The sequence below is a fragment of the Anopheles ziemanni genome, chromosome 3, assembly GCF_943734765.1.
Source record: "Anopheles ziemanni chromosome 3, idAnoZiCoDA_A2_x.2, whole genome shotgun sequence".
Classification (NCBI taxonomy): domain Eukaryota; kingdom Metazoa; phylum Arthropoda; class Insecta; order Diptera; family Culicidae; genus Anopheles; species Anopheles ziemanni.
In genome coordinates, this window is record NC_080706.1 from 53,661,636 (window position 1) to 53,673,329 (window position 11,694).

Below are 11,694 nucleotides of genomic sequence, written 5' to 3' on the forward strand. Positions count from 1 at the left end.
ACCCTTGGATCAAACACCAATAGAGGAAAGCAGCAAGAAAACACGTGTTGTCTCTTTGAAAGTCCAGTAACAATAATTTATTTCATACAGTTTAAGTTACGTTGACAGCCAAATGCAGTGCTGCCAACTTTAGTTCTTTTCTGCCCAAGGTTTATACGCAGAGGTATTCACCCATTTCCAACAGGATCGACCGACTCGGGGTGGTTAACCGGGGCCGGGTTAACTCGCACCAGACAGTAAGTACGTGTGTAAGAACCCACAGCAGAGAGTTCTTACTGATGACGATTTGTCCGCACTTTTCACACATTTTAGTGTCTCGACATGTAGGAAGAAGCGGCTTGAAATAAAGGCTGATTCGCACGTCGGCAAGTGGCAAGTGCAAGTGGCAAGTTGCCGCGTACCTACCCCGTGCGAATCGGGACCCAGCAAGTAGCAAGTGGCAAGTAGCTACTTGCCACTGGAATAGAACCGAGTCTATTTTTCGGGCAAGTAGCTGGATGTATTGGTTGACAACTCGTGTAATTACAAGTTGTCAAACAAAAACTGTTTCATTTTCGTGATTTGTTTAGGATAATTTTCGACTAATGTTCGAGAAATATTATTTGATCGTATCGTTGATCGATCTTTTCATTGATTGATGATGAAATAATGGTAAATTAAAGTTTATTTGTTATTGTGTACTTGTGTGAGTGAGCAAGTTACCGGCAAGTACTTGCCTGCAGTGCGAACAGCTACTTGCCACTTGCCTGCTTACTTGCCACTTGCACTTGCCGACGTGCGAATCAGCCTTAAACATGAATGCATTCTACGTGTTTTCACTGGGCATGACGGAGTGGTGCTGCACATCGTACATCGAAGGAGCCTGCTACGATCCGTGGTCGCTGTTTGCCAGCACGAACCAGAGGAGGCGTCGGACGATTTCTGAACATTTCCCCTGATTGCCTTCCGAACCGGACGATATGCATATAATATTATCGATGTATCAAAATAATAAAAGAATCAAAAATATTTTCCTGCATGAAAATAATTATTTTGGGAAAGAAAAGATATCCTGAACCCAGCTCATATAATCTGCTACGAATGGGTATACGTTTTTTTGCGCGTATAGTCAGAAATAGGTGTTATAAACACGTTACACAGTCACGTTGTCAAAACTGTTCTCTTTTACGGTGTCCCGCAAGTATTAAGAGAATTGTTTTACCCTTCTTTTCAGAAGTCGTTTTACATCCAAGATTGCATAGGAAATCTGCTGCAAAAGAAGGGGTAAAAGAATTCTCAAAAGAAGAGCGATCAGTTCTCAAGAGAATTCTTTTACCCCAAAATAACGCCAAAATTTCTCGTTGGGTTGTCTCTAGATCGACTAGTTATGTGACTAATTTGACTTAAATCATTGTGAGTCGATTCAAACAGTTTAGGATCAAGTCAGAATCGAATCAAATCGAGTCTCAAACTAATCAAATCTGATTCGAATCCTAATCGAATCAAATCTTTAGAATCCGTCAGAAGGGATTCGAATCTTTAGAATCTGTCAAATGGGATTCGAATCTTTAGAATCCGTCTAGGGATCGAATCTTCGAATCTTCCGAATCCCGATTCTGCCAACACTAAAGGAGAAAGGTGTCACACAGCAAAAGTGCTGCGTGAGTCTAATTCCAGGTTTTCCGAATTCGTCGGCCACGAAAATCGGTAATTTTCTGTGCGAATTTACGATAAAATCGTATCCTTTAACCTCGTTTGTGTAAGTCTAGAATGTGGTTACTAGCTCTTGTGTAAAAGCGGAATAAGTGTGACCAGTTTTCCGGCCGATCTCCGTCGTTTCTCGTATCGAGTCATTCCTGTAAAGGGGCAGACATTTTGTTTTTTGATTACGGATCCATCATTTTTTGTTCTTCCGATACAGTCGATTGCGTTCCTAACGATTCGTGTGTACACTGCAAAGATCTGCTTTTTGCCGCGATAAACAATTAAGAATCTTCTGCTAGAATTTCGTCGCAGTTTAGCAACATAGTAAATGCAACCCATCTCGTATCGTTTGGTGATGTTCGTTTTCAATCGAGAACCCATGGCGTCAACTCGTTTTTCTGCGTATTATCCATGATTAATCAGAATAGTTCCCCTACGATGAGGCAACAGACAGATGAAAAACATTCCCGATCATCTCGTTCGCAAGTTACGGAGACGTTGCGCATATACATTTTCGGTTGAATATCGTCTGTCATCGGGCGGACGAAAGAAAGCCGCCACCGTGGTGGGACACTTGCGTACACGTCTGCCTAGCCGTAAGTGCCACGGCTGTTTTTTTCGCGACACAGGAAAGTAGAGGAGTACTTGTACGATTGGCAATGAACGACAAAGGCTTGCGAGATAAGTTGACTGCGTGGAACGAGTGACAAAGCGCCTGAGGGATTGTTAAAAGATGATAATATGTTGGACTAAACTGTAGAATTGTTTGTGCTTTCACATGAGTTCTGCACATTTTTTCCTCTATAAAATGGTCAATGTGCGGTTGACTGGTAATTGCACTTTCTAATTCTCTTATTCATAGTGGTATGCCTTTTTCTGATCGGTGAAAATTTGTTAAGTTAGATACATTTGTGTTATTTTTTGATAAGTAACACCCCCTTTGTTCAGTTAGCAAGAAAGTACTTAAAAAAAGATAACATTTAAGTAGTGTTAAAAACAAAGTGTACTCTGTGCTTCCTTGTGAAGTAGCATGTAATGTGCTTGTGTGGGAAGGAAGAGTGTATGCGTGTAAAAGGAAATGCAGCTCCTTTTTGCTTTGTTTTCAGAATTTCGAATCAGTTAGCTCGAGGTCATACTTTCCAGCAAAGCGCCAAGAAATGGGAACACAACTGTTCCCGCATTTTATACTTACGCTGCTCGAGGTCGCCCGAACGATGCAAATGTTCCATGCCCAGAAATTCATTCATTTGTGTATTTCTTTCCTACCGTGGGTTCAATATTGACAGGAAGAAGCAATTTATTAAAGCAATATTGCCAGACGGAGCAGCGTTAAAGTCAGCCACAGGAATCCGGTGAATAAGGCAGTGCACTGATTCCAGAACATCAACCCTTCAAGGACAACTAGACCTACTGCTGCAAGATGGGCAACCGTGATGATGAATATGATTATTTATTCAAAGGTAAGCATGTAATGCTGCTAATCGTTTCACAGAACAATGCAAATCATTGATTGTTGGGTACTACACTGGAAGGAATAGTTGACATCTTATCATATTGCAATATTACCGACTATGTTTTTAATGCCCATTAAAAGTCTGGAGGTTTATTCGCACCAAAGTCCAGTAAAATTACTTGATGTTTTATGAATACAGACGAAATTTTGTTCATGGTGATTGTCAGTCAAATGAGGCAAAATGCGTTTTTTTTTTTAACATCTATGGTGTGATCAAACGTTGACATACTTACCCCACGCAACTAAGCCAAATGTCAGAAGTTATGCGGGTTTCGTTTTCGATAGATTGCAGACTTGCTTATTTTACTTCAAAACCAGTTGAATGTGTTTCCCAAAGTATGGATTACAATCTTTATTGTAACCCTACAAATATTTTTCTTTTTGGTTGCCAAGGGCCTGTGAGTTCTATTTACCAAGGTTAACAGGATGGTTGACCGTATAAATTTAATTAACTGTTCTAACTTCTCATGAGGGTTCATGCATGGCGGTTAAAGTTGTACTTTTTACAGGGTATTAATTCATATGTCTCAGTGCTTCACACGCTCATTTAGCAAACGTGGAATGAATCATGATGAATCATCTAATGCCACGATAAGAGGCGCGATACTGTAGCAACAGCAAAGGCGCTGTTAAGGGGCGTCTAGGGTGAAATGACTGACGTAAAATGTAAAATAAAGCAGGTCCCGCACCCCAAATTGAATTGGGCGGTGTTACGCTGTTCAAATATCATTCTTTTCACACGCCATTGGGATAACTCCATAGTTGGTTCGCTTCCATTGTCCAATAATAAACTGTTGGGTTTCTTACAATGACGTATCCTTGGATCGCTGAATTGAATGCTCGGGTAATGCATTTCGAGTCCATTGTGTATTGCATATTTTCATTCTGATTAGTTTACTCAACAAGATGTAACAGAACAAATGCTTACAAAAGTTATGAACCATGCCATCCGGAGTGCACGATGGTTGCATTTTTGCATGTATGAATTATTATAACAAATATAGAAACACTGATGATGGACCGTATTGTAGTAATACACGCATAGGCGCAAAAGTTTGTTGATGTCACAACCAAACCGATGGTCCCATAGGGTGAATTTATGCGATGACTTCATGCGCTCTCGCTACTTATCGGTTTACTAAAAAAAGGGGTGGCCAAAGAGTTAGATGCTGCGTATTATCCTCAGTGCGTGCTTGTATAATAGACAGCGTCATTGCATGCAAACGTTTCAAAAGAAACCACGGAAGGTATCCAACGTACAGCATCTTTCGTTAACAGTCTCACGGACTTATGGATAGTATGCTGCCAAAGTTTACGAAACCTCATCCAGTTGTTTTATACGTCCAGACACGATTGTTTTCGAAGAAATTAATTACATTGACATGTTTTGTTCGTACAGTTGACCATTTCGTCACATAATATCTCTAGATAAGATTAACATTTCGTTTAACGTAAAATTGGCTACCAGTCATAAGGATGGGACAGTTTGTTATTCTTCCTATTTCAGATGTATTTTTTAACGAATGAACAATAATTTGAATGATGTGGGTGGAATGTATACCACTGTGCAACATATTTCTTGAGTCTGCTAACAATGATTTATTTCCATCGTATCCTTTTTCAGTTGTACTGATCGGAGACTCCGGAGTTGGTAAAAGTAATCTATTATCCCGATTCACTAGGAACGAGTTTAATTTGGAATCCAAATCGACCATTGGAGTAGAGTTTGCTACCAGAAGTATAGAGGTAAGAGGCAACCATCAAACCAATGCATTGACACTGCTACAAATATATATTTTTTGATTTTTGCATGTAGGTTGACGGTAAAACTATCAAAGCCCAAATTTGGGATACCGCCGGACAAGAGCGCTACAGGGCGATCACGTCAGCCTATTACCGTGGTGCAGTTGGTGCTCTTCTCGTGTATGACATCGCAAAACATCTAACGTATGAGAATGTTGAACGATGGCTGCGAGAGTTGCGCGATCATGCGGATCAGAACATTGTTATCATGCTCGTCGGCAACAAGAGCGACTTGCGACATCTGCGTGCCGTGCCCACGGATGAAGCGAAAGGCTTTGCTGAACGTAACGGGCTCAGCTTCATCGAAACGTCGGCCCTGGATTCGACAAACGTCGAAACTGCATTCCAAAACATACTCACAGGTAAATCTTACAAGCCGCATGCGTCTATCGGCTGACCGGCTGTTCTCACCTTTCTTTCATATGTTCTGCCTTACAGAGATCTATCGAATTGTGTCGCAAAAGCAAATCCGGGATCCACCGGAAGGCAGCGTCATTAGACCGAACTTGGAGAACATCGACGTGAAGCCGACCAATCCAACGACTGATTCCGTGCGAAAACAATGTTGCCAGTGACCGCCACAAGCAGAAAACACGAATGTTCATAATGCTGCGTATTCAGTAATAACATCATCAAGCACTACTACTATTACAGCTACAGATAGTACTGCAAGCACTACAACTACTACTACTACAACTGCTGCAAATACGGTTACTACATCTAATTCTACAGAAAAAGCTAAAATTAACTACACTCTTGCTCCAAATGAACCTATTACTACTAATACCACTATTACTGCTACTACTTTTAATGCGACAAAGACCATCGTCACCCGCAACGGGTCTGTTGCTAATACAGTCGACCGCAGAATTAGCCCCTCCAGCATTGGCGACGGCCACCAGCAGATATGTTTGTCCAAAGCAACGGCAATAGCACTTTCTTTGCCATCAACACCCTTTTTCGATAGCAACAATAACGCTAGCTCGAGACAAATGATACTTTTTTGAAGTGCTCCTTGGTGTAAAAGGTCCGCTAAATACGCTTTTTAACTCATCCATGCAGTTTCAAATTATTTTTTGTTTGTTTTGAATAAATTTGTTTTGGCAGTGAGTATGGCGTTTGAATTCTGGCAAAGAAGCAACTCCGGTATTGTAGCTAGCGTTATTTTGCTGCTTCTTTACCTGGATGATTGAAATCAATTGGCTAGTTGCGCAAAATGATAGCGACCAATACATAGCATGTAGGGCAAATGGAAGGAATATGTTCAATTAACGCACGTATGAATTCTTATATCTCTTGGTTGAAATAAGTGATAAGATAAATTGGAAATGAATGGAAATATTCCAGAGGAAAAAGATGTAACGTAATATGGAAAAATACATTACATGCTATATAAATGAATACATTTCAACAAACACGTGCGTACATATATAACCCCTAGGGGAATATAATATCAAAAATCTGTCACAGTGGATAGAACGTGTGATGAAAAATGCGTACACCTTCAAAATTGCTGGATTTTACGACATTTATATATGTCTGGCTCGCTGCATTTATCATCCGGCTTCGGTTCATTTAGTTCTTTGCTGGATACACATTGGATTTTTTGGGTTCGTCGTATACGCAACGTGTAATATGTGTGTGAGTGTGTAGATGTGCTTTTTTTGCCAGTATAGAAATCGAACATTAATGCACCAGAGAAAAACAGGCCGAAGCTTGGCTTTGTGATGGCTTGAAGAAAATCAAAATAAGAGACGGAAGTGTTTTAATAATAGGGTAATATCTCTAGATAATTTTTGTTTCATTCAAAGGTTTAAAATAAATTGGAGAGATAAATATTACGAATGAAACCGTACTATCAAGTGGATCATTTTTCGTGCTAAATATGGATCTTGCGCACGTTGGTAGGCTTTTGAAGCAAGGATGTCGAGGCGATAGATGGATGGGTCGCAATAGGAGTGGTAAGTAGCAAACCGCATACTTTATGGTTGTTGGTAACCATTTCACAATTCGAAGGATATCGCTGACCAACATCCACAGTGTATCGAGTACTAGGGCATGGTAGTGGGCATGTTTCTATAGAGCTATACTCGATGGTAGTAGTGCGATAATATAATGTTAATTGTCCATTCCTTTTTAGTGAAGATCGCTAGCTAGCACGAAACAAAACAAAGGCATGTTTGAAACATGAAAATCCTGTGACCAGGCAGAGTAGTTACAATATTTTGAACAACGGGGACGCTATTTGACTGGACAACGAAAGGCTTGCAATGTATCCACTGTTTACATCCTTTATTATAGGCGTTACTTGTTTATCTGTCATTGATACAATTATTTCATTGCTTCTTTTCTATCTGGCACGATCCTCCCTTGTCTGCTACTTTCCTGTTGTATGCTTTATGATTTTTCCATGTTCTCGAACAAACGTTCACTTTAAGGTCAAGCCAGATGTGGAACGACTGGCGGGAGATGGGTGAATTCCTTGATCGTTTCTTAAATTTAGCATTGGTTCGGCTGTTAGTTAAAAACGAATGGATGATACGCTGCTATTATCATACGATTAACGCAAGTGTAGCCAGCTTGAAGCAGTAGTAACACGATGGCAGAAATCGTCAAAGGTATGTGGGTATAGTTGAAAAATTATGTCCACGACCGCAACGATTAAGTACTGCACATGTGAACAAGACCGAATCAGTAGTAATTATTTATATATAGTAAAAAGGAGTAAAAATTCACTGATCAACAAAAAAAAAGTTGGAACAAAACTGATCAAGTTGCGCGAACAAAAAAGATTATATATATACACACATAACGCGGTGTGGAATGAAGTAAGGCCGTGGTATATAAAACAATATATAAATGAATCAAGTGAAATGATGCGAGGAGGTTCAATTTAAATATACTGAACATGTAATCCAACAAACAAAAGAAAAATCGAAGAAATGAAAGGTTACTGTCTTACAGTTGATTGTTGAGAAAAGCGTGAAAACCATCGCTAGCAAAAGTTGAAACACATTTTGGTATCATCATGAGGATGAGAAATGGCAATTAAAAATTTAACTAAACAGATTAGACGAATAAACTCACAATACCAGACAAAATAATACAGAAATTGAGAAAAAATTGCACCAACTTCTTACGTTTAATTTCAATTGATTTTGGATGATTACAATTAAAGATTATACACAAAAATGTTCTCAATGTTTGACTGTGTTTCATTATCGTACATTCGAAAAATAGTAAACAAATAATTTTATAGGTTAACAGATTATTATTAAAAGAGAAGAGAAAAAAAGAGGAGGTGGACGACGTGGTTTCGAATCCCAAACGAGACCGGACCCTCCCCTGTACGAGAGGACTGACTATCCTCGTACACGTAGGGTAAAAGTCTCGTAAGCCCTTAACGGGCAAGCATGACCAACAAGGTCGTTACGCCAAGAAGAAGATTGTTGAGGTTTTGTTGAGTGGAACTAGTTGCTAGAGAAACAAAGTCGATCGCTTACTAGTTTTGCTTTATTTACGCTTGTTTTGTTTTTGCAAAAACCAATAGTTGAGGGATATGCTAGTAGCATATGTACATTTAAGAAGTATTCGTTTTGAATCGAAAAAGTATGCCTCGGAGTGCGATCACATGCATGCATGATCTGTGTTTTTATCGAATTTCCTTAAATAGAGTTATCAAATTGCTTATATTGTATAACGAAATCCACGCATCGATAAAACAGTTTTTTGATAAATTGAATCTTGCATGAACCGCTGCATCTTTAATTGCCCAAGTTAACGTGTTTTTTGATCCCAAATACATAAACAGTGTGGCCAAAACAATAAGCTAGGTTGGAAAGGATGATTTGTGGTTACTTGAAAAAAATATTACTTGAACCTTGAAGAAGTTGGATATAGTATCGTAATCCGCCGGTCATCGCAAAATAATGGTCGATTTTTTTTCAAACATAAATTAATCGATTCATGTTAACATTGGTTTTGAAAAAGTTGATGTTTTGAACTGCTTCGAGCTTTAGTTGTCAAAGTGCTCAAGATATTAGCTTACCTCTATAAATAACATCGTAGAGACAATCTTGGGTTACAGCAGCGTTTAAGAATGCGCTGTTATTTTGATCTTACCACTAGAGTAGTAAAGAACGGCTAAATAATAACTACAACGAGTTTACTGAAAGAAAGGTTAAAGATTAGAGGACCAATATTGTAAGTACAAGTGAAAAACGTTTTTGTTTTATTGCCCAAAAGGGTACTTTCCAAAAAGTTAGAGCTTGCAAACTATTCCTTTCCAAGAGTAGGTCTGTGATGAGTTGCAAACTTGTCCAGCGCAAATATTGTAGTAACATGCTTACCAAATGATAGGCCGGAAAGGAATTCAGCCAATCTTCATTGATTCGACCACATGTTGACTGTTTCTATATAGTTTTAGGACGTTCTGTTTTCCATAAAACAAACGGGATGACCTCTTCTCGGCCATGGCGAAAAAACCTTCTCTTGAACTGATTGCCTGTTGCATACTGTATGTTACATGCCTATTGTATTCGTTCTACAAGAATTATGAACTGAGTAACGGTAAGGATAAATTGTCGTAATTTTCCAGCATATGATTACCTGGTGTTTATTCATTCTTTTCAGAAAATCTCCCTAACTATCATACACTCGACGATGGTTGGTTCATTTTTCGTCAAAGGCGACGCGATGATTTTGATTGGGAATGGGAACACTACATTCAGTTCGTACGGAGGCATGGTATCTTTTTCGTGCTACACATTTGCCTGATGGAGCTTTGCCGAAGATATGGCAGACAACTTTCCACCGTCCTGGCAATCTACGGAGTGATATTTATCTTCTTTATGTATAACGTATTAGTATTAGCGGTGCTGTTGTTTCAGTGCGTTTCGTTCTATTACGGAAATTCTGGCAAAAACTATCGTCGCACTGTTTGGTTGAAGGCAGTCTTTTGGATTGCTTTCATAAATTATTTCAAGGTTTGGTTCTTTTATGACAAACTGAACGTGTACCTGAACATCGATAATGATCAGTTGTTGCAACTTAGCTTGATCGTTTCGTGGAACGTTATTAAGTGTATCAGTTTTTGTTTAGATAAGCAACGAGACCCACGTCCAACAGAACATTACGGTTTATTGGATTTATTGGGGTATTTGCTGTACTTTCCATTGCTGTTAATGGGTCCCGCAATCGTTTACAGTCGATTCAAGACTATTCATATCTCCACGGAATGTAATCAGAGATCAAACACTCTCAATCGATTTACAATTTTGGCTAGCCGTCTAGCAATGGCTCTCTTTTGGACCATGGTTATGCTGGTGGGTCAACACTTTCTTTATGTAAACCTTATTCAGCAAGATCACGTTTTGCTACAGAACGTTAACCTATGGGCGCTCTATGGGCTCGGATTTCTGATGGGACAATTTTTCTATATCAAGTATATCGTATTTTATGGCGTTGGTATAGCATTCGGTAGTTTCGATGGAATTGATATGCCTGCGAAACCAATCTGCATAGCCCGAGTGAACCAGTACTCGGATATGTGGAAGTATTTCGATCGGAGCCTATACGAGTTCCTCTTCAAGTACATTTATACTCAACTGTGCACGAAAACATCACCAATGCCGCAGAAAATTCTTGCCAGCCTAGCCACGTTTGCGTTCATTTACGTCTGGCACGGGGTATTTCTTTTCATACTCATATGGTCATTCATAAATTGGCTGTGTATTTTGTTAGAAAGGCTTGTAAATCATTACACCCCGGCAGGTAGCCGCTGGCGAGCCATAATCGGAACGCACGTCTTTATCCCATCGGTAGTTTCTAATTTTTTCTTCTTCGCTTCGGAGCAAGTGGGTTTTATCTACCTCCGGCGAACGTATACAGAAGGAATCAGTAATTATTTAGGGCTGTACGCAGCTTCGTATTGCTTCTACCAAACTGGGCAGTTAGTTAAAATATTGCAAACAAAACGATGAAACTGAAAATGACTGATTGAAACATACAATAATCACATAATTTATTCATCACTGTTTTTTTCCTTCCACCATTATAATGTGATATCCGAATTTCGTTTTAATTGGAGGATCCGTGTATTTCGGAGCGTTTGTTGTTGAAATTGGCAGTGCAAAAGCCGCATCTTGGAAAGGTCCCACCATTGCGCCACGAATCTGCCAGCCTAGATCGCCCCCTTGGCGGGCCTTGTCTTCGCTGTAGTTCGTAGCAACCACATTGAAGGCTTGTCCTTCTTTAAGTTTCTCCAAGGCTTCCATTATTTTGCCCTGCTTTTCGCAAAGGATATGTCGAACCTTCACCGCAGTTCCCCCTTTTTTCTCCTTTCCGGCACCTGGAACGAACAATCCACAGCAAATCACTTCCGATTCAAAACATCGGGATTTCGTGAATAAATAATTTTACCTTCTTCGGCTCCCGCGCCTCCTCCTTTTTTGCCTCCAGCAGCTCCCTTCGCTGGGGCAGCTTTTCCTCCTCCTTTCGCATCCTTTTTCGGTGGCATCCTTTCCAATGTTTTCAAAATAACCCTGCCGGTAAAGTATTTTATTTTACCGAGTACCACAGATGCCGGCTGCTAAAACCATGCCTAATAGGCAGACGTTGACAAATCTCCACCCTTCAGGATCGGCTGCTTTCGATAAATTTTTTTATTTTTAAATAAGACACCTCGTTTTTGTCGA

At 39.7% G+C, this 11,694-nt stretch overlaps 3 protein-coding genes across 4 annotated transcripts; 2 read left to right on the plus strand and 1 right to left on the minus strand.

The window, feature by feature from the left end:
• The first annotated feature begins 1,607 nt into the window (after positions 1-1,607).
• Positions 1,608-6,109, plus strand: LOC131289328 (ras-related protein Rab-11A). Of its 2 annotated transcripts, none has more exons than XM_058318560.1 (5): positions 1,608-1,686; positions 2,970-3,143; positions 4,821-4,942; positions 5,013-5,361; positions 5,438-6,109. In XM_058318560.1, the coding sequence occupies exons 2-5, from the start codon at positions 3,104-3,106 to the stop codon at positions 5,572-5,574; spliced, it is 648 nt and encodes a 215-aa protein (XP_058174543.1). In that variant the 5' UTR covers positions 1,608-1,686; positions 2,970-3,103; the 3' UTR covers positions 5,575-6,109. The 2 variants fall into 2 exon arrangements, with proteins under 2 accessions (XP_058174543.1, XP_058174544.1); XM_058318561.1 differs by having other exon boundaries at positions 1,609-1,738.
• A 3,316-nt stretch (positions 6,110-9,425) lies between these two features.
• Positions 9,426-11,015, plus strand: LOC131286496 (protein-cysteine N-palmitoyltransferase Rasp). Its single transcript, XM_058315456.1, has 2 exons — positions 9,426-9,568; positions 9,632-11,015. Exons 1-2 carry the CDS (start codon positions 9,472-9,474, stop codon positions 10,978-10,980), a joined length of 1,446 nt encoding a protein of 481 aa, XP_058171439.1. The 5' UTR covers positions 9,426-9,471; the 3' UTR covers positions 10,981-11,015.
• On the minus strand, positions 10,997-11,544 carry LOC131286497 (peptidyl-prolyl cis-trans isomerase NIMA-interacting 4). Its single transcript, XM_058315457.1, has 2 exons — positions 11,420-11,544; positions 10,997-11,348 (listed from the first exon to the last, which is right to left on the minus strand). Exons 1-2 carry the CDS (start codon positions 11,514-11,516, stop codon positions 11,029-11,031), a joined length of 417 nt encoding a protein of 138 aa, XP_058171440.1. The 5' UTR covers positions 11,517-11,544; the 3' UTR covers positions 10,997-11,028.
• Between the last annotated feature and the right edge of the window lie 150 nt (positions 11,545-11,694).

Bases quoted from the DNA above. Each gene is read 5' to 3' on its own strand.
- LOC131286496 (XM_058315456.1), top strand. From the start codon at position 9,472: ATGGCGAAAAAACCTTCTCTTGAACTGATTGCCTGTTGCATACTGTAT. The intron at 9,569-9,631 runs GTAAGGATAAAT...CATTCTTTTCAG, and splicing joins GAATTATGAACTGAGTAACG to AAAATCTCCCTAACTATCAT.
- LOC131289328 (XM_058318560.1), top strand. From the start codon at position 3,104: ATGGGCAACCGTGATGATGAATATGATTATTTATTCAAAG. The intron at 3,144-4,820 runs GTAAGCATGTAA...ATCCTTTTTCAG, and splicing joins ATATGATTATTTATTCAAAG to TTGTACTGATCGGAGACTCC. The intron at 4,943-5,012 runs GTAAGAGGCAAC...TTTTGCATGTAG, and splicing joins TTGCTACCAGAAGTATAGAG to GTTGACGGTAAAACTATCAA.
- LOC131286497 (XM_058315457.1), bottom strand. From the start codon at position 11,516: ATGCCACCGAAAAAGGATGCGAAAGGAGGAGGAAAAGCTGCCCCAGCG. The intron at 11,349-11,419 runs GTAAAATTATTT...TGTTCGTTCCAG, and splicing joins AGGCGCGGGAGCCGAAGAAG to GTGCCGGAAAGGAGAAAAAA.